Source organism: Scyliorhinus torazame, chromosome 22 (assembly GCF_047496885.1).
Source record: "Scyliorhinus torazame isolate Kashiwa2021f chromosome 22, sScyTor2.1, whole genome shotgun sequence".
NCBI classification, from domain to species: Eukaryota; Metazoa; Chordata; class Chondrichthyes; order Carcharhiniformes; family Scyliorhinidae; genus Scyliorhinus; species Scyliorhinus torazame.
Genome location: NC_092728.1, coordinates 101,024,152 through 101,046,341, shown reverse-complemented (window position 1 = coordinate 101,046,341; position 22,190 = coordinate 101,024,152). Strand labels below are relative to the sequence as shown.

The window sequence follows — 22,190 nt, the reverse complement described above, 5'->3', positions numbered from 1 at the left end:
ACTCTAAATTTATTTTTTAAAAAGAAAAAAAGAATCAACCACTTTGCTGTGGATCTGGAGTCACAGATTAGGCCAGACCAGATGAAGAGAGCCGATTTCCTCCCCTGAAGACCATTAGTGAACCAGATGGGTTTTGACAACAATCATTAGTTTCATGATCAATATTAATGGGACTAGCATTTTTATCCCAGATTAATGAATGAATTGGATTCCATTTCCCCCATCTGTCCTGGTGAGATTTGAACTCACATCGTCGGAGCATTAGACCATGCCACTGGGTTACTAGGTCCAATAACCTTACTACTATACTCCCATCCCGCTTTAAAACTGATGCTAAAGGGTGAGCTGAAAGGCTCAATCCTGGAATGATGACATGGGCGGCACGGTAGCACAATGGTTAGCACCATTGCTTCACAATGCCAGGGATCCGGGTTCGATTCCTGGCTTGGGTCACTGTCTGTACAGAGCCTGCACGTTCTCCCGTGTCTGCGTGGGTTTCTCCGGGTGCTCCAGTTTCCTCCCACACGTCCTGAAAGACGTGCTTGTTAGGTGAATTGGACATTCTGAATTCTCCCTCCGTGTATGTGGCGACAAGGGGCTTTTCACAGTAACTTCATTGCCGTGTTAATATAAGCCTACTTGTGACACTAATAAAGATTATTATTATGAGCCACCTTGGCTATGCTTTAATGATCTACGACAATGAATGAGCCAACCGAACAGTGTGTTCAGCAATCTTAATTTGCATTTCATCAGATGAATGGTCATCAACCTGAAATGTTAACTTTGTTTTTCTCTCCACAGATGCTGCCTGACCCGCTGAGTGTTTCCAACATTTTCTGTTTTGATATCCGATTTCCGGCGTCCACAGTATTTTACTGTTGTTGAAAGGTTTATAATTATGCTTTTGAAAGACTTTTGTGGGGGTTTGGTCCGACTCTACACGGAGTTGGGTGTGTGGTCCTGTGTGGAATTGTGTCATGAATAACCGGTTTTTAAAAACTAAAAATGTTACCAAAAAAATCGGCAATTGAGTCCGATGAATCTCCCAGTATTAAAAACATCAAAATCCAACTGTACCCTATTCCTAGTCTGTCCTATATCTATCGAATTTGGCATGTGACACGCTTTCTACCTTATGTAGTGTTTCAATGCAATTTCCAGCAATTTTTAATAACTTTTTTGTTTAATAAAACAGACCAGAAAGTAAAATGCCCAATGGAACTTGAACGATCCACTTCATTCACAAAGAGCCCCAGAAGAAGACTTTGCATCGCCAAAGAGGGTGACCAGTGTTGTACTTCTATACAAACTCATCATTTGGACTGTGACCAGCCTGGGTTGGAGGCTGTACGGGCAACTGGGATCATAAATGGCTCCCAATCAGAAAAAAATATTGGAGTGTACCAAAATTATTGTAAAGTGGGAAGTGACAGCCCCAACCTTGATGAAGACATTCAGAAGGGACTCTTGAGTCCTGGAAGGAGCAACTACCTTTTAGCTCATAAAGGCAAGCCAGACAGTGCGAGTCCAGGTAGCACCAACCCTCCAAGGAATTGCAATTCGAGATTGGGACCACGCCCTGGCAGCAAGAGAAGTCTTTCACCTTCGAAAAGCAGTGCGTCTTCCGCTGGCCCATTTCTGAACGATCCTCGAACAGACATCCAGGAGGAGAGGGGGGCAGGGACTGAAGAGCGTCTGCGATCGCCACCGGCCCGCAGTTACAACGCGGATGAGGTCCGCGACTACATGAACAAGCAGTTGGCCGAGCGCAGGAAGAAGGAGAGGGAAGAGAAACGCTCAGTGAAGCAAGCCATGGAGATGAGGAAGAAGAAGCTGCTGGAGGTCTACAAGAAACAAAAGGAGGCGTTCGCGAAGAAAATAAGAGTAAAGCAGACGGGCAATTCACTGGCTGGAGGAAAGGAATCTGCGAAGCACGTGAGTCGCTGACTTTAAAAATAAAATACACTATTTTAAAATGATCAAGTTTCTTCTGGAGTCAGGGCAAGGAACAGAGTGGGGGCTGCAGAGGCTGATGCCAGTAAAAGTGACCACGAAGCTGTTGGACTGCTGGACAAGGCCAAATGGTTCACTATTGTTCCATTGGGGAAGGAAACCTGGGGCGGGATTCTCCGGTCGGCGACGCCGAAATCGCGTTCGGCGACTGGCCGGAAAATCCGAGTCCCAACCAAATCGGGGGCGGCGCCGCTTTCGCGATGCTCCGCCCCCCCCAAAACACGCTGCGCCGCTTTTCGACGACCTCAGGACGTTGCCTGAGGCCTGCCCCCCCCCGAAGCTCTGCCCCCGATCGGCCGAGTTCCCGACGGCACGGGACACGGGTGGCCTCAGACGTGTGGGAACTCTGTGTGGCGGCTGCGGACTCGGTCCAGCACCGCCACAGTCGGGGGAGGGCCGATCCGTGAGCAGGGGGAGACATTGTTCGGGGCTGGGGGGCACTGTGGGGGGGTGGGTGGTCTGGGGCGCACGCCCGGAAGCGGGGACTGTTTCGCAGGCCGGGTCCGCGAGCAGCCACCACCAAGTTGCACGCCGCGGCCGCTGCAGGCCGCCGCCATCCGCATGTCGGGCCACGGACCCGGCAATTCTCCGGGGCGTGTTGGCAGCTAGAACCGGGTGCTCTACGCTTCGTCCTGCTAGCCCCCAGCAAAACGGGGAATCGGTGGCCGTGTTGCGCCATTTTGTCTGTCTTAAAATGCCACCGTTCCCACGCCAGCGTGGGGACATAGCCCCTGCTCTCTTTACCCAGGCTGGCCTTCATCCGATTCAATTCAGAATTCACCCTTCAGAACGGCCCTATTGGGAGGCCTGGCAAGCTGCTGGATCACCACGCCTCAGGGTAACGAGGATGGACCATGCCAGCGGCAGCCACGTCACGAGAATGTGTAATGAGGTGAAAGATGAACATGGGACCCAGCGATCACAAGCTTGGTTTTATTCATTATTCTTCTATTTCACTGCCTGGTCTCCTGAGAGCACCAAGGCTCAAGTGATAAAAGATACAAAAGACGCAACACATTGTTTCAGTCAATTTCTCTCCCTGCTTTCTGTCTCTGCTCTCAAGCATCCCTAGCCCAACAATACTAAGACCATTTGGTGTAGGAAGATGTACTGGCCTTGTTCACATTTGCCCTCAATGGGTTACTATGATAAACCCGGACATGCTCAATAATTCCACGGCAAATGTACAGCTGCAGAAAAGATTTCCCCTGGTCTTGATGGAGGGGATCTTCCAACTCACTGGATAGGAACCCCACAGTATATTGGGTTGGAACATTCATTAAGTCGAGGGTGGGCAATAAACGCCAGCGAAGACCATACCCCACGACTGAACAAAAAACAAAATCAGGCTGAGTGTGTAAGCCGTGTTCCACACAATCCCATCAGCTTTCTGATGGTTAGCTTAAAATTTATACCTTGCCTGTTGACTGGACAGAAACACAACGAGGAGATTTCCTCTGATGACTTTTCCTGGTGAAATGAAGTGAAGGGGTGGCTCCCCAACCATTGAGAGACCATCCGACTGTGTTGCTCATAGGCAGTGGTAGGAGGAAGCTTTAGATCACCGTGGCCCTGAATCATACAGATCAGAAACATGGCAATTTCCGATCTCGGGCCTGTTCTGCGTCAGCTGATCCCAGTTTGGGATGTGTGTTGAGAGAGGGTGAGAAAATTGACCTCTTATCTCTGGATTCTCCCCTCTCGCTAATCCCGAGGGCCAGAATACTGAAAAGGTTCCAACTTTCCCTTCTCCACTGCTTGATCTCCTACACAATGACAGTAGCTCCACTTCAAAAATACTTCATTGTCCAACTCTGGACGGTATAATTTAGGAAGGATGTGAAGACTTTTGACTGGACCCAGAAAAGATTGCGAGAAGCGACGCCCTTAGTAACATGGATGGATTGGAGAAGCTACAGCTGTTATGTTTAGAGAAGGTTGGGTGATGTGATCGAGATGCCCAAAATCATGAGGTGAATAAAACTCTGCTGATGTTAAATGCGGGTATCCCAAAACCCAGTACCGTCACTTGGAACATCAGTTCTTAGTGGTGCATATTTACAATTTGCTATACGGTGAGAAAAGATATGCAAACCAGGGTGGAATAGTCCAGCCATTTTGTGATCATGTTATTAAATATTCTTTAATAAAAAGAAAAACAAACAAGAAAGACTACAATGCACTATAGCAGTTGACTTAACTACACTGATGGTTATACATACACAGTATTACATAAAGTTACCCCTTTGTTCCTAACTACCTACGTTTCCTGAACTCTGAGACACCTTGGTCTCAAACAACATCCAATATTATGAGCTAAATCTAGCAGATAATTACCACGCACAGGTTATCTATCTATGTTTGGGAAAACCGCCTTCAGTTTCAGTGAACGCGTAATCTTCTTGGTTCAGGTTTTGGATTTTAACCGGCAACCTGTTATGCAAAAACTTGTTTTCAGGCGAGACTGTTTTCTATAGCTCGGTTTTGCTCTGGTCGTAGCCACCTCTTCTGTGTCCCTTTCTCCAGCTATTGTGCTATGGATGTATCATTCTTTCCCTTTGATGTTAATGCGCATCTCAAAACCTCCTTCAGACAGCTGCCCTTATCAATTCTCCTTTTTTATTTAATTTGTCCCAATTTCATTTTTGTAAATCTTAATTTTCCTCAATTCTTAACAATAAGGTCTACGAGACAAGATGGGAAGGTGGAGTTAAGATACAGGTCAGGATTTAATGGCCTATTCGTATTTGTTGCTATATTCCTCCCTAACTGGTGTAATCTATAATAACAGCAACAACCTGATTCATACAGCACCTTTTACTTGTTGTAGATTACAATCTAACTCTTAAGCCACACAAAGCCAGATATTCAGGCAAACAAAGGTTTGGTCAGCGAGGTATGTTTTGAGGAGGCGTGAGAGAGAGAGGGGTACAGACTTGGCGGGAATTTCCCGGCACAGGGCCCAGGTAGTTGAAGGCACGGCCATGCGATTAAAATCAGGGTTGCTCAGATACGACCTTTATTGAAACAGTAACCGCAACAGGCAACTTATACGCTAAACTGTGTTGGTGCTTGGCTGGGAGGGTAATATTGATAGTGATATTTGGGTATCCTGTTTTCCGCATTTCAGGATTCACAAATCTCGTACTGACCTTCCCATTTCTCTCTGATAGGAAAACCGAGCGGGTGCAGCTGAAGCAATGAATGATGGGGCACCAGTACGGGACACCACGGAGCCTGGAGACTTGGGGGAAAGGTATTGATTATCAAAGTGTAGGAGCCGCTTGAGAAACTATTGTTGATGGAAAGTTATTGACCTGAAACATTTCTCTCCCCACAGAAGCTGCTGAGTATTTCCAGCATTTTCTGTTTTTATGACTAAAGTTCCTTGCAGCCAATAAAGTACACTTTGAGTGCAGTCACTGTTGTAATGTGGATAATACAGCAGTCAATTTATGCACAGCAAGCTCCCGCAAACCACATTATTAATGACCAATCGTCCGTTTTTTTAGTGAAGTTGGTTGAGTGATTAAAAGTTGATCAGGAGCCCCCTGCTCTTCTTCAAAACAGCAGCATGGATCTATGTGCCCACCTGAAAGTGCCAACAGGTCCTCGTTTTAATGCCTCACCTGAAAGGCAGCATTTCTGACGGTGCTGCACTACCTCAGCACTGGCCCGAGACTATTCGCCTGAAGCCTGTGGTAATGCTGCCAGATCCCAACGTGCAGGAACCCCAGAGTATACCAGGCGGCTGCTGCGAAGAGCCACCCTGTTGGCCACAGGGCTTAGTGAGTGTACATCGGGGGTGGGGGGAACACAGACGGGTGCAGTGAGAGCTGGAGGCACAAGTACAGCACTTAGCCCAGTGCAAAAAAGCAGCTTGTCATTGTATTCTCAGGAAAGGTCCGGGATGGCCTGCTTCACCAACACTTCCATGTGATGTCTGGTATAACGTCTGGTGTAACCCACTTCCCTGCATTTTGAAGTCTTAAATGATGACCTGCCAAATGCCAATTACAGACTAAAGATGAATTTATTGGGTAATAAATTGGGTTGTCCAAGTTGCTGTGATTAAGGTCTCTGTTTGCTGCTGCACTGCTGTGCAGCCATAGTCCTTGTTCAGAACCATTCAGTGGTAGCTGCTCATTGTTTTAGACTGTGGTTGAGCCCTTGGAGTTTCACAGGTCGAAATGTGAGACGGTGAATGGGCTGAAGGCGTTAGAGGAAGGAAGAGTTTCCGGCAGAACTGCAAGGATTGGCTCTGTTCAGTCTGTATCACCCTCTTTTTCCACTGCCACACCCCCCGCCCAACAATTAAATGTATCATCCTTCCCACCCCCTCCTACTCTTACCCGTCTTACCCCACCACCTCCGTACCTTCTGATCACCCTCACTCCCTCATGCCCACTCCTATCTCCACATATCACCTTTTTGTCTATCTCAGACAATCCTCTCCACCCGAACCCCACTCCCTCCTACTCTGCTCTCCTCATCTTTTCTTTACCCCCTGCCCCCAACCTCCTACCAACTCCCACCGATTGTCTTTGTTATCCTGGGGTTCAGTGTTTGACGGAGCCTCTGCTCTGCAATATCTTCCCAAAGGTGATGCCAGTCTCTGATGTTGGGTTTCCTCAAGGCCCTTCAACCTGGGGACAACACACTGCGGTCAGTTTAATAATATGAATCTTTATTAGTGTCACAAGTAGGCTTACATTGCACAGCAATGAAGTTACTGTGAAAATCCCCTAGTCGCCACATTCCGGCGCCTGTTCGGGTACACAGAGGGAGAATTCAGAATGTCCAATTCACCTAACAGCACGTCTTTCGGGACTTGTGGGGGGAACTGGAGCACCAGGAGGAAACCCACGCAGACACGGGGAGAACGTGCAGACTCCGCACAGACAGTGACCCAAGCCGGGAATCGAACCTGGGAACCTGGCGCTGTGAAGCAACAGTGCTAACCACTGTGTTACCATGCCGCGCGTACAGAGGTGTGAAACTCCTGCTTGCAGCAATCTTGGGCGGAGGGTGTTAAAAGGTGAATGGAAGCAGGGCAGGAATTGAGCTGCAGAGCAGTCATGGTGTCACTGAACGATGCAGGGGTTAAGTGACTGAATGGCCCCCTTCCGTGCTAACCAGGGTTACTGAGTGATGATCAGGCTGTATTCCCATTCACAGCCCACCTTCAGGTTATCATCACTCACTATTGGGGGTGGGGGAGAGGGGGGTGCGGGACGGGGGGGGGGAAGAAAAGTTATTCCCAAAGTCCTCTTATTCCACGATGAACCCCTCACTGAAATTGAATTCTCTCCTCGGCTCCCCTACAGTATGGAGGTGTTTGTTGTAAACTGTGACGATGTATCTTTTCTTACACAGTGGGTCGGGCCAGTGGGAGTTGAATCATTCCACGGAATCACTCCATGAATATCTATCTGGCAAATGTAGCCCACTGAGACTCCAAGACCTGGAACCGCATCATCAGTCCTCCTCCCCACCATCTCTTTGGAAACCCATCAGTCAACCCCTGCCTCTACCTCTGACAGCCTGTGAGGGGCAAATGATCTGTAAGGCCACACTTGGCGTTGGTTACAGGAGCAAGCAGCAGCGTATTGAGGCCCTTTGCTCCATGGCGACAGCCCTCAGCAGCCGTATCGAGAATGAAGCTAAGAGGCTGGGAGTGGAGGCAGAAGGTCGGAGGAGTCCTGCAAACCAAGGCTGCAACGCAGGGTGGGAGCAGGTTGATTTGGGTGGCTTCACCCGAGCAGATGCTGCAGCCACGTTGACTGACAGTTGCGGTCTAAGGTGGCGGCGGAACGTCCCAGGCAGTGACCCAGCCGGATCACCAAGGGTGCTGAATCACCTCAAAATCTCGTCCACCCGCCTTCGGAAGAGGGACATGCAACAGGAGGCGGCTCCGCCCAAGGACAAGATGGCGGACAGTGAACCTGAGCTGGAGGTTGAGGAACTGATGGATAAGCGACTGTGCAGTTCCTCTTCTCCGAGCAAGAGCTTCCTGTGGAGTGACTGTGAACCTTTGGGAGAACACGGACTGCACAGCAAGCCCAGACAGCCAGCCAACACCCACCAGGACGAACACAAAGGTAAGACAAGACAATCTGGATGGTAGCCCACCACCCCATTCCTGTTCTTCAATTTTCTGTCCTTCTTCCTCAACTGACTCACTCCATTCCTCTTTTCAAAATTTCATCTCAGAATAGGGGCATCGGTGACAAGGCCGTCCTATGTTGCCCAGCTCCCTGAGAAAGTAATTGCCTTTACAGCTGGGCTACTCACGAGGTCACTTCCTGGGGCCATTGGGTCAATCTGACCCTTTGAGACAGGAGTCCTGTTCAGGGCAGTTCGGGTCAGGTGGGCGGGGAGGGGGGTGAGACGGGGAAGAGTGACGTTCTCTGCTCCAATGGCCGCTAATGTATCAGCTGGGATTTCACGGCCTTTTGTTTTGCCCCTGGGGTCGTAGCTCAAATCCCGGGATTTCGTGAACCATTTCAAACTTGGCATGGTGGGATTTGGAATTTGGGTAGAAGGTCGAGTCGCAGGTCCACTCCACAACTGCACATGATTTATGTCCAGGTCTGTGGAGATCGGTTAGCCCAGTTGGCTAGAGTGTGGTGTCACATGATGCCAACTGTGTGGGTTGAATCCCTGTACGGGTTGCGATAACCCATGGAGACCTACCTCCTTGTTTTATCCCGGGTGGTGGTTTGGTTTCCATGTTGAATGGTACCTAGAACATAGAACTGTACAGCACAGTACAGGCCCTTCGGCCCATGATGTTGTGCCGAACTAGTCTGAAACTAAGATCAAATAAACCTACTCCCACTCATTCTAGTGCACTCCATATGCCTATCCAATAACTGCTTGAAAGTTCCAAAAGTGTCCGACTCCACTACCATAGCTGGGAGTGCGTTCCATGCCCCAAACACTCTCTGAGTAAAGAACCTACCTCTGACATCCCTCCTATATCTTCCACCATGAACCTTATAGTTATGCCCCCTTGTATCAGCTACATCCCCCCGAGGAAATAGTCTCTGAACGTCCACTCTATCTATCCCCCTCATCATCTTATACACCTCAGTTAAGTCACCTCTCATCCTCCTTCGCTCGCTCCAATGAGAAAAGCCCTAGCTCCCTCAACCTTTCCTCATAAGACCTACCCTCCAATCCAGGCAGCATCCTGGTAAATCTCCTTTGCACCCTTTCTAATGCTTCCACATCCTTCCTATAATGAGGTGACCAGAACTGTACACAATACTCCAAATGTGGTCTCACCAAGGTCTTGTACAGAAATACAATGGTGAATGGTGTCTGGATTTGTCGGGTAACTTGTTTCCTCTCTACCCATGAGGGACTTCAGTCTAACCTGGGTAGGTTTCTTCAAAAAACACTTTATTTACACTAAATACATAATACGCTTCTAGTTAAGTGCATCTGCCTCATGTACAGTGTGTTCCATCTTTCAAATGAGTCACTTATGCATCATGATACACATCACTATCTGATTAAAATAATTAAGAACCAATTATGCTCTATACCCCATGCTTGATACAGAGTGGTGCCCCTCAAGCTTTCTAACCACTTCACCACCTACGGTTCCTCGTGGACTATGGGCTAATTAATGTCCAGGTCACACTAGCTTTCCGTCTTAATTTCTGCAACCCAACAGTTGAACAGCAGACGATCGGACCCCTTTCTAAAGACATTTGTTGTGGAGTGATAGAACCAAGGACTTTGTCATCTTGTATCTCTCATGTTCAAGGAGATATGTAGAGAGAGAGATGGAGCAGGCCGTGTTTAACTGGAGCAAGTGGAATTCTTTATTATTTATGAACTCTCTCTGGAAGTTTGACCTCATCCAAAACTCTGCTACCCATGTCTTAACTTGCACCAAGTCCCATTGAAAAATGAAAATCGCTTATTGTCACAAGGAGGCTTCAAATGAGGTTACTATGAAAAGCCCCTAGTCGCCACATTCCGGTGCCTGTTCGGGGAGGCTGGTGCGGGAATTGAACCGTGCTGCTGGCCTGCCTTGGTCTGCTTTAAAAGCCAGCAATTTAGCCCAGTGTGCTAAACCAGCCCCTTCAACTTGCCCAATCACCTTTGTGCTGACTGACAGATATTGGTTCCCTCAGTCACGCAACATGTTGTTTTGAAAAACTCTCACCCCTCTTTTTCAAATCCCGCCATGGCATCGCCCTCCCTACCTCTGTAACTTCCTCCAGGGCCATCACTTTCCAAGATATCTGCATTCCTCTAATTCTGGCCCTTTGAGCGTTCCCAATTTCAGTCACTCCATCACCGCTGCCTTGTCCCTAAACTCTGGCTTACCTCCACTACCCCTCTTTGCCTGACTATTTCGCTTTTCCTCCTTCAATACATTTCTTAACCCCTGTCGCCCTGGCCAAACTTCTGGTCATCTGACTGAACATCTGGTTCAGTGTCCTACTTTGTTCTATAATGCTCCTGTGAAACACCTTGGAATGGTTTATGGTTTATTCCATCAAAGGTGTGGCAAATGTAAGTTTTTGTTGTTGTTGTTGTTGACCTTTGCCGATAACTCTTAAGGTTTCTAAATGTTCCCCCGCCGTATTGGCCAGTTTGGTGAGCAGATGTTGCAGTTTCCTGTTGAAGAGCTGAGCTATCTCCCCTCTCGATGAATTTTACTTCTCATTTTGCCAAGTTTTCTTTCTTTTGTTAAATATTTTTTTATTCTCCTCTTTTCTCACATTTTTCTCCCAAATTTACACCCAACAATAAACAATAATCAGTAACGAATGTAATGTCAATCCCCATATCAATAACAACGATCCCATCCTCCCACCAAACCCCCAAACATTGGCCCGCATGTCAACATAAACAAATGACAAAAAGGAATCAGGAGTCACCCATAGTCACCATTAACACACACAGACCCCCTCCCCCCAACCCTCCCAGCCCCCAAACCCCCAAATGTTCGATGTGATCCAATTCTCAAAAGTGCATAATGAATAACGCCCATGAATTGTAGAACCCCTCCATCCTTCCCCTCAGTTCAAATTTGACCTTTCCAGCAGGTCCCCCCGCCATGCCAGGGCATCGGGTGGAAAGGTTGATCACCGTAACAGGATCCGCCTTCGACCGATAAACGAGGCGAAGGCTACAACACCTGCCTCCGCGCCCATTTCCAACCCCGGCTAGTCCGACACCCCGAATATGGCCTCCCGGGGACCTGGGTCCAGTTTCATGTGCACCACTTTAGAGATTACCCTAAAGTCCTCCTTCCAATAATCCTCCAACTTTGGACAGGACCAAAACATATGAAATTGGTTTGCGGGCCCCCCTTTCCCCCACGCAACGTTCACACACATCTTCTACCCCTTCAAAGAGCCGGCTGACAAGTTTCTTTTTGCCAAGTATCTCGAGGTAAAGTTCTTCTTTCTTGTACTCTTTGAAGTATCTGAAGTAAATTAATCTGTATTTTCGTTTTGCTCACCCTTGTTCCTAGAGCTGGTTGATAAATGGGCTGATGTCCAGAGAGATTTCGGCAAAGCGGACCATCAGGCGGCAAGGAAAGGCAGGATTTGTGAACTCCCTTTCGAAACGGCCAGGCAGGAATACAGGCCTTTGAGCGGAAGGTAATTCTCAATCGCGAGAGTGTTGCTGAAGCTACCCGATACACAATGTGTGGGAATCATCAGAATCTTCACAAGCCACGAAGTGGAGAGAATGTGGTCACACAGGGGTTGCAGAGAACCATACAGGATTGAAGGAGGCCATTCAGCCCATCCTGCCTATGCTGGCTCTGTCAAAAAGTTAACCAATTCGTCATAATCTCTGCTGTTGCCTCATAACTCTACAAATGTTTTGGCCTTATACTTCCTGTTGAAAGTTACTATTGAATCTGCTTTACATTTTTTAAGGCAGTACCTTGCAGATCATCATAGCTTCTTTTTTTTTAATCTTCTCCAGGACAGCTGGTTCTTTAACCACCATCTCAAACCGGCCCCGGGCCACTGTCCGTGTGGAGTTTGCACATTCACCCCGAGTCTGCGTGGGTCTCACACCCCACAACCCAAAAAGATGTGCAGGGTAGGTGGATTGGCCACGCTAAATTGCCCTTTAATTGGGGGGGGGGGGGGAGAAAAAAAATTGGGTGCTCAAAAGCAGAAAAATAGATTTGTGCTTGATGGCCAGTGAAGAATCAATGGGCCGAAGGGCCTCATTTTGTGCTGAATGACCCTGACTCCAAAAGAATGAAAAAAATCTAAGAATTCAAAATGACATAGAAAAGCCGGCCACTTAACGTGATGATGTGTTTAATAAGCACTGCCCATCACAGATATCTGCCCGTCTTTTTGATTTGGGCCTCGATCGAAACCCCGACTGTAAGCTGTTGGGGCTGTCATACTGCTCGTTAAATAAAGTAGGCTTATCTTAGTTGCGTTCACTCGCCTGAGTACCGCAGGGAATAGGAGTAGGCCATTCAGCTCTCCCGTGCTTGCTCCACTATTCAACTAGATCACTGCTGCTCATCTGCCTCAATATCATTTTCCCACTCTATCCCCGCACCCCTTGGTATCTTTAATATCTAGAAATCTATCATACGATCATAGTCGGGGAAAACCAGTTGACCCATCAAACGGCCCCACACTAAGCCAGCTGGGGCATAATGGTGAGAGAGCTCTTCCTCAACCATCTTATTCAAGGAGAATGATTAGTCTCTGCCTGTACCCTCGGGATCCATCTGCCATTCCTGGGAGCTATGGGGATTAGAGTGTCTAGTCGACACTGATAATCATGTCGCAGTTTGAATTCAAGTTTGAATGAATTTTACGTTAGCCAAGGGAACTGTCCAAGAATCATTACGGCCTGGAAGGAGGCCATTCATCCTAATGAGTCCGTGCTAGATCATCCACGCAACATGTACAGTTTCCCCTTATGTGCTTGGGACAACCTATTGGTTTATTTTTAAAATGGGAATGTATTACGACTCTGCAACAGACACCAACATTTGCTGGAATACCAGCCAGGAACCCCAACCTTTTTTTTTTAATTCGAGGAAAGGATACTTCTCTGCGTAAGTGATTCCACTAACAAATAGGGATATTGTTTTTTAAAACAAACTCTATTATTAACACAGTATTAACCTACCTTAACATCACAAAAATACAGCTTACAATTACCAGTTAATGCTTAACAGTAAAAAAAAACTTTAACATCTAACTATCTTTTTTATCTCCAATCAAGCAAAACCCATCACAGGTCAAAAAAACACTTTCAAATGGATTTTAAAAAAGTTTCACTCATGGATGTGGGCGCCGCTGGCTGGGCCAGCATTTATTGCCCATTACAGAGTGCATTTAAGAGTCAATCATATTACTGTGGATCTGGAGTCACATGTAGGCTAGGCCAGGTAAAGGTGGCAGTTTCCTACGCTAAAGAACATTAGTGAACCAGATGGGTTTTTCTGACAATCGACAATGATTTCATGGTCATCATTAGACTTTTCATTCCAGATTTTTATTGACTTCAAATTCCACCATCTGTCCGATGGGTTTCGAACCCTGGTCGCCAGACCATTACCCAGGGTCTCTGGATTACTGATCCAGCAACAATACCACTACACCACTGCCTCCCCATGCTGGATTACAATCACAGGATTACTTGCCAATCTTTGGACATAGCGAACTTTTGAGAGACTGCTTCAAGAGAGAGAGCGATCCTGTCAGATTAATCTCTGACAACCTTCTGCAGAAGCTTGCTGCTCAGCACACAGCCAAAACTAAACTTAAACTCTGCCTGCTGCAGCCCTGGCTCCTCCCATAAATTACATCATCCCCTTTCCACACAAATCCCATGACCTACTTGCTTAAGTTTAAACACATTGTCTCTAATTATCTACTCCCCGGGAATCATAACAAAACCCATTACTCCTCTCCTTGTAAACGTAAGCAGATTAGAAATAAGGATGATCTCACTTTTGCAACATCTTAATTGCACAATCTGCAGCCACAAAGTCTGGCTGTCTTTCAAACCAGGATTTTAAAACATATTACTGCAGCAGATACATACACACTAACCCAGACTTTGAAAACATTACTGAAGCAGATACATATACACAATACCAGTACCAATTTTGTACATTCATCACAAATGTGAGCTGACCCCAGCTGTGAAAGCTGAAATGTTCAAACTGCAGACCATGTGGCCACAAAGCCCAAGGAGTTTTGTTGTTATTTATTCTTCAATTTCTTCCTCCCTGGGTTGTTCTGGGCTGTTTGGAATTCTATGGGCACCTCATTGTGGAATAATAACAAATCAGAAAACCAAGAGATACAGCCTGTAAATTAACAACAGAATTGCTTTAACTTTTAACTGTGACCCTCAAGAAACCCAAGAAACCCATGATTTAGGGCTCAGTTGGATTCGTCTGGACTTTCCGCTTGATCGATTTTCGCGAGCATTCCTGCAAGCGAGAGGAAAATCCTCGGGGATTTCCTTCTCCTATTTCACTTCATCCTTCCGGTCTCGGGTGGCTGTCTGTGTGGAGTTTACACTTTCTCCCCGTGTCTGTGTGTTTCCTCCGGGTGCTCCGGTCTCATCCCACAGTCAGAAGATGTGCAGGTTAGGTGGATTGACCATGATAAATTGCCCCTTAGCGTCCGAAAGGTTAGGTGGGGTTACTGGGTTACGAGGATCGGGTGGAGACGTGGGCTTAAGTAAGGTGCTCTTTCCGGGGGTCGGTGCAGACCCGATGGGCCGAATGGTCTCCTTCTGCACTGTAAATTCTATGATTCTATGATTGATCTGGAGTTTCAATAAAGATGCCCAGGATTACTGTCAACACACGTCATTGAACCACAATCAATAGAGTGGTTTCTGGAGAGCAGTGGATTGTGGGTATTTCAGCCACCATTGCTTGCCACTTGTGGCCAGGATTGACATGCGGTGGGAGCAGTGGGGGTGGGGTGGGGCCATTTGGAGGTGAAACATCTGAGGAGGTGGAGTTATCATTTCAGACGTTTGGGGGTTCAACCCCCATTCTGGACACTTGAGCACAAAATCTATGCTGACAATCCAGCTGAGGGACTGCTGCACCATCGGAGTGCCACCTTTGTGATGAGACGGTAAACCAAGGCTTGGTCTGTCCATTTGGGTGGAAGTACAAGATCCTACGGCGCTATTTTGAAGAACAGCAGAGGGGTTATTCCTGGTGTCTTGACCCATATTTATCCCTCAATCAACAGCATAGTTACAGATCCTGTGGTCATGTTGTTACGTTGTTGAGATCTTTTTGTGCACAAATTGACTCAAATTCCCTCCATAACAATAACGCCCGCGCTTCATTAGTATTTAATTGCAGAGCTGACATTTCCATGCTGTAAACGTCTATGATTCTATGATTCTATAAAAGATGTGAAACCAACGCAAATTCTTTCTGTATTTTTAAGGATTGCAATATGTGGATCGTCCACTAGATGCCACTGTAGCTCTGTTTTCTCCTTGCAGAGTAAAAGTAAAATTGAGGAAATTTGTCAACTTTTTGTGTATCTAAACCTGGTGCATTTCCAGCGTTATTGGTTGGATCTTGTATCACTTGACATGTGTGATTCACGATCAATGACCACTAAAGCGAGGGTGTAGTCCAACTGAAGGATTTAATAAGCTAGATGTTTCCCCCAGCAGCTCAGGTACGGAATGAGGGCTGCTGGGGCGGCACGGGTTCTTATACCCCACCTATAAGGGCGGAGCTATTATACACTCTAGCCAATAGCAAGCATACAGGTTCTACCAATGGTACTTTAGCCTCTCAGGTACCGTAATACCTATAATACCACACTGTGCTCATTGGTTCCTGGTCAGCAGCATCAAAGTTAAAGTTCTCATCATTGCCTCACCCCTCCCTAGTTCTCTCACCTCCTCCAGCTCCACAGCCCACTGAGATCTCTGAGCGTCCCCAGCTCTAACCGCTTCACCCTTGGTGGCCATGCCTTCAGCTGCCTCAGACCTAAGCTCCAAAAATCCTCCCTTTACCTCTCTCTCTCTCTCTCTTTCTCCTCTTTTTACAATGCTTCTTAAAGTCTCTTTTTCAAAGCCTTTGATCACTTCAGCTTCTTCTCTGGCCGGGTGTCAAATGTTAAACGTTCCTGCGAAATGCCTCAGGACCTTTCCATAGAATCCACACAGTGCAGAAGGAGGCCATTCGGCCCATCATATCTGCACCGACCATCTGGAAGAGCACCTCACTCAGGCGTGCCCCAACCTATCTCCACAACCCCACCTGACCTTTGGACGCTAAGGGGCACGGCCAATCCATCTGGGGGAGGAAACTGGAGCACCCGGAGGAAACCCACGCAGACACGGGGAGGACGTGCAGACTCCCCACAGACAGCCACCCGAGGCTGGAATCGAACCCGGGTCCCGAGCACTGTGAGGCAGCAAACCTGAGTGCATGTGGAGGGAGGCATTGTATCGAGGTGGTGCGATCATCCACAGGATCCAGAGGTGACGGAGGAAGAATCCTTTTTGCGTAACAAGTAGTTGGGATTTGGAATGTATAACCTTGTAGGGTAATGAGCACCGAATCAACAGAACCCTCCCGAAGGGAATCGGATAAATACTTGTAGGAGAGCATAAAGCAGTGATGTGGGAACAGAGCGGGGGAGTGTTGCTAAGTAGATTGCTTTTAAAAAGAGACGGTGCAGACCCGATGGGCTGAATGGTGTTGCTCTTTTTAGCCTTAGTTTTATTAGCTCTGATTATGTCACCTTTGCTCACGAGTCGCCAGGTATCTTTCTGATACCGCCACGTGGTTCAAGCTCGAGTTATGATTAATAAGTCAGCACACCGCTTAGTAAGATTGAAATCAACGGTAATTTATTATATATAACAATTAATGCTTACACAATAATCCTGCTATCTATATCGAAACCTACCACTACTGGCCAATACTTAACTTTAGGAAGGGCCCACCAGGTCAGGGAAACGAATGGCTTATCGATCGGATCTGGCCCGCGGGATTCAAAAGGCTGGTACGGGTCGATGGCTCGGAGTCTTTATCGGGTAGCGATCGCTGGAGTCAAACTTACTGTTTCTGGTCGATGGTCTTGCGAAGGTCGCGAGCAGGAGAGAAGGGGGAGAGAGAGAGATCTGAACTTGGCCCCTCACTTTATAGGGCCCAGGGGCTTCCCAAGTGATTGGACTTGTTCCCAATCACTGGGTTCGATATGCTCCAATAATGGGGCGATTCCTCGATCGGGGGGTGGTCGTTCACCTGTCTTTGTTTCGGTCACTGCAGGCGCCGACAGGTCTGGACCGGCATTCAATTGCTAATATGTTGCAATTGTTCCCGGGGATAGCCGATTAAACTGCAGATGTCTGGGTTGATGTGCTGCTAATAGTCTTGAGTATCGATCTGGGCCGACTTCCCCAGAGCCGAATACGCTATTCTGTCTGCAGCTGTCCGTTTGTGTCCTGTTGGCTGCTTTTCCCGTCAGCCTTTTCGGTTAGCCATTTTAAATCGGGTTTTGGCCAAATTAATAGGGAATCAGCCATTTTAGGTGGCTACAATGGCCTCCATCTGTCCTGGGCTATTCTGTGATGTTACAGGGTGGTAGTGGTCGGGAGTGAGGGGGATGGTGGGTGTGTGGGAGGGTGTGAGGGGGGTGATGGGTGTGTGGGAGGGTGTGTGGTGGATAGTTAAGGGGTGGTGAGTGTGTGGGAGGGCATGTGGGACGTTGTGTGGGACGGTGTGTGGTGGGTAGTGAGGGAGGGGAGGGTGTGTGGGAGGATTGTGGGTGGGTGTGTGGGAGGGTGTGTGGGAGGGTGTGTGGGAGGGTGGGTGGGTGGATGTGTGGGAGGGTGTGTGGAAGGGTGTGGGACGATGTGCGATGGGTAGTAAGGGAGGGGAAGGTGTGTGGGTGGGTGTGTGGCAGGGTGTGTGGGAGGGTCTGTGGGAGGTTTTGTGGGTGGGTGGGTGGGAGGGTGTGTGGGAGGGTGTGTGTGGATGTATGGGAGGGTGTGTGGGAGGGTGTGTGGGAGGGTGTGCGGGCGAGTGTATGGGAGGGTGTTGGTGTGGGGGTGTGGGAGTATGTGTGGGAGGGTGTGCGGGCGGGTGTGTGGGAGGGTGTGCGGGAAGGTGTGTGGGAGGGTGTGTGGGGGTGAGTAGGAGGGTGTGTGTGTGGGAGCGTGTGCAGGTAGGTATGTGGGAGGGTGTGTGGGAGGGTGTGTGGGAGGGTGTGCGGGAGGGTGTGCGGGAGGGTGATTGGGAGGGTGTGTGGGAGGATGTGCGGGCGGGTGTGTGAGGGTGTGTGGGAAGGTGTGTGTGTGGGTGTGTGGCAGGGTGTGTGGGAGGGTCTGTGGGAGGTTTTGTGGGTGGGTGGGTGGGAGGGTGTGTGGGAGGGTGTGTGTGGATGTATGGGAGGGTGTGTGGGAGGGTGTGTGGGAGGGTGTGCGGGCGAGTGTATGGGAGGGTGTTGGTGTGGGGGTGTGGGAGTATGTGTGGGAGGGTGTGCGGGCGGGTGTGTGGGAGGGTGTGCGGGAAGGTGTGTGGGAGGGTGTGTGGGGGTGAGTAGGAGGGTGTGTGTGTGGGAGCGTGTGCAGGTAGGTATGTGGGAGGGTGTGTGGGAGGGTGTGTGGGAGGGTGTGTGGGAGGGTGTGCGGGAGGGTGTGCGGGAGGGTGATTGGGAGGGTGTGTGGGAGGATGTGCGGGCGGGTGTGTGAGGGTGTGTGGGAAGGTGTGTGTGTGGGTGTGTGGGAGGGTGTGTGGGAGCATGTGTAGGTGGTTGTGTGGGAGGGTGTGTGGGAGGGTGTGTGGGAGGGTGTGCAGGCGGGTGTGTGGGAGGGTGTGCGGGAAGGCGTGCGGCAGGGTGTGTGGGAGGGTGTGTGTGTGGGTGTGTGGGAAGGTGTGTGGAAGGAGGTGCGGGCGGGTGTGTGGGAGGGAGTGTGGGGGTGAGTGGGAGGGTGTGCGTGTGGGAGGGTGTGCAGGTGGGTGTGTGGGAGGGTGTGTGGAAGGGTGTGTGTGTGGGAGGGTGTGCGGGCGGGTGAGTGGGAGGGCGTTTGGGAGGGTGTGCGGGCGGGTGGGTGGGAGGATGTGCGGGCGGGTGTGTGGGAGGGTGTGTGGGAAGGTGTGTGTGTGTGGGTGTGTGGGAGGGTGTGCAGGCGGGTATGCAGGAGGCTGTGTGGGTGGGAGGGTGAGTGGTAGGGTGTGTGGAGGGGGTGTGGGTGGGTGTGAGGGAGGGTGTGTGGGAGGGTTGTGGGAGGGTGTGTGTGTGTGTGTGGGAGTGTGTGTGGAAGATTGTGCGGGTGGGTGTCCGGGAGGGTGTGTGGGTGGGTGTGTGGGAGGGTGAGTGGTAGGGTGTGTGGACGGGGTGTGCGTGGGTGTGTGGGAGGGTGTGTGGGAGAATGTGTGTGTGTATGGGAGGGTGTGTGGGAGGGTGTGTGGGAGGGTGTGCGGGCAGGTGTGCAAGAGGGTGTGTGGGAGGGTGTGTGTATGTGTGTGGGGGAGGGTGTGTGGGAGGGAGTGTGGGTGGGTGTGTGGGAGGGTGTGCGGGAGGGTGTGCGGGCGGGTGTGTGGAGGGGGTGTGGGTGGGTGTGTGGGAGGGTGTGTGGGAGGATGTGTGTGTGGGGGGGAGGTGTGTGGGAGCATGTGTGGGAGGGAGTGCGGGCGGGTGTGCGGGAGGGTGTGTGGGAGTGTATGTGGGTGGGTGTGTGGGAGGGTGTGTGGGAGGGTGTGTGGGAGGCTGTGTGGGTGGGTGTGTGGGAGGGTGTGCGGGCAGGTGTGCGGGAGGATGTGTGGGTGGGTGTGTGGGAGGGTGTGTGTGTGTGTGGGGGAGGGTGTGTGGGAGGGTTTGGGGGCAGGTGTGTGGGAGGGGGTGTGAGTGGTGTGTGGGAGGGTGTGTCTGTGTGGGAGGGTGTGTGGGTGGGTGTGTGGGAGGGTGTGTGGGAGGGTGTGTGGGTGGGTGAGTAGGAGGGTGTGTGTGAGGGTATGTGTGATGATGTGTGGGAGGGTGTGTGGGAGGGTGTGTGGGAGGGAGTGTGGGTGGGTGTGTGGGAGGGTGTGCGGGAGGGTGTGCGGGCGGGTGTGTGGAGGGGGTGTGGGTGGGTGTGTGGGAGGGTGTGTGGGAGGGTGTGTGGGAGGATGTGTGTGTGGGGGGAGGTGTGTGGGAGGGTGTGTGGGAGGGAGTGCGGGCGGGTGTGTATGTGGGTGGGTGTGTGGGAGGGTGTGTGGTGTGTGTGTGTGGGAGGGTGTGTGTGTGGGAGGGTGTGTGGGAGGGTGTGCGGGCAGGTGTGTGGGAGGATGTGTGGGTGGGTGTGTGGGAGGGTGTGAGGGTGGGTGAGTAGGAGGGTGTGTGAAGGTGTGTGTGAGGGTGTGTGGGTGGGTGTGTGGGAGGGTGTGTGTGTGTGGGGGAGGGTGTATGGGAGGGTGTGTGGGAGGGTGTGCGGGCAGGTGTGCGGGAGGGTGTGTGGGTGTGTATGTGGGTGGGTGTGTGGGAGGGTGTGTGGTGTGGGTGTGTGGGAGGGTGTGTGGTGTGTGTGTGGGAGGGTGTGTGGGTGGGTGTGTGGGTGGGTGTGTGGGAGGGTGTGTGGGAGGGTGTGTGGGAGGGTGTGTGGGTGGGTTTGTGGGTGGTTGTGTGGGAGGGTGTGTGGGTGGGTGGGTGGGAGGGTGTGTAGGAGGGTGTGTGGGAGGGTGTGTGGGAGGGTGTGTGGGAGAGTGTGTGGGTGAGTGTGTGGGAGGTGTGTGGGTGAATGTGTGGGAGGGTGCGTGGGAGCGTGTGTGTGTGTGGGTGGTGTGTGGGTGGATGTGTGGGTGAGTGTGTGGGAGGGTGTGTGGGTGAGTGTGTGGGAGGGTGTGTGGGAGGGTGTGTGGGTGGGTGTGTGGGTGGGTTAGTGGGAGGCTGTGTTGGTGGGTCTGTAGGAAGGTGTGTGGTGTGGGTGTGTGGGAGGGTGTGTGGTGTGTGTGGGAGGGTGTGTGGGTGGGTGTGTGGGAGGGTGTGTGGTGTGGGTGTGTGGGAGGGTGTGTGGTGTGTGTGGGAGGGTGTGTGGGTGGGTGTGTGGGAGGGTGTGTGGGAGGGTGTGTGGGTGGGTTTGTGGGTGAATGTGTGGGAGGGTGTGTGGGAGGGTGTGTTGGTGGGTGTGTCGGAGGGTGTGGGTGAGTGTGTGGGTGAGTGTATGGGTGAGTGTGTGGGAGGGTGTGTGGGTGAGTGTGTGGGAGGGTGTGTGGGAGGGTGTGTGGGTGAGTGTGTGGGAGGGTGTGTGGGTGGGTGTGTGGGAGGGTGTGTGGGAGGGTGTGTGGGAGGGTGTGTGGGTGAGTGTGTGGGAGGGTGTGTGGGTGGGTGTGTGGGAGGGTGTGTGGGTGGGTGTGTGGGAGGGTGTGGGTGAGTGTGTGGGTGAGTGTGTGGGTGTGTGGGTGAGGGTGTGTGGGTGGGTGTGTGGGAGGGTGTGTGGGAGGGTGTGTGGGAATGTGTGTGGGTGAGTGTGTGGGAGGGTGTGTGGGTGAGTGTGTGGGAGGGTGTGTGGGTGGGTGTGTGGGAGGGTGTGTGGGAATGTGTGTGGGAGGGTGTGGGAGGGTATGTGGGAGGGTGTGTGGGAGGGTGTGTGGGAGAGTGTGTGGGAGGGTGTGTGGGTGGGTGTGTGGGAGGGTGTGTGGGAATGTGTGTGGGTGAGTGTGTGGGAGGGTATGTGGGAGGGTGTGTGTGTGTGTATTGAGTGATGCTGAATCCCCAATGTTGACTGTAATTTCTGCTCAGAGGGATGGGACATCGATCCTCTACAGAAGTGACTTCCTGTTCAGTAATTTGTCACATTTAAAAGAATTTAACTGAACGTAACTTTCATGTTAAATCCTAATGCCCAGAGATTATTATTTAGTTTTTAAAAAATTCATTCACAGTATGTTGGCACGGCCGACTAGACCAGCATTTAAGGGATAGGTGGGGATGAGGCAGGGGAGGGGGAGGTAGGGTGGGTGAGGGGGCAGGGGGAGGTAGGGTGGGTTAGGGGGCAGGGGAAGGTGGGAGTGGGGTGGGTTAGGGGGCAGGGGAAGGTGCAGGTGGGTTAGGGGGCAGGGGAAGGTGGAGGTGGGTTAGGGGGCAGGGGAAGGTGGGGGTGGGTTAGGGGGCAGGGGAAGGTGGAGGTGGGTTAGGGGGCAGGGGAAGATGGGGGTGGGTTAGGGGGCA

At 50.7% G+C, this 22,190-nt stretch overlaps 1 protein-coding gene across 2 annotated transcripts in view; it reads left to right on the top strand.

The window, feature by feature from the left end:
* LOC140399276 (uncharacterized) overlaps positions 1-22,190 on the top strand; it is a 185,255-nt gene that overhangs the window by 66,398 nt on the left and 96,667 nt on the right. For both annotated transcript variants that reach the window (XM_072488743.1, XM_072488742.1), the window contains exons 9-12: positions 1,199-1,938; positions 5,190-5,272; positions 7,393-8,117; positions 11,519-11,648. In XM_072488743.1, coding sequence (XP_072344844.1) covers positions 1,199-1,938; positions 5,190-5,272; positions 7,393-8,117; positions 11,519-11,648 — 1,678 coding nt within the window. The remainder of the gene's footprint in view (positions 1-1,198; positions 1,939-5,189; positions 5,273-7,392; positions 8,118-11,518; positions 11,649-22,190) is intronic.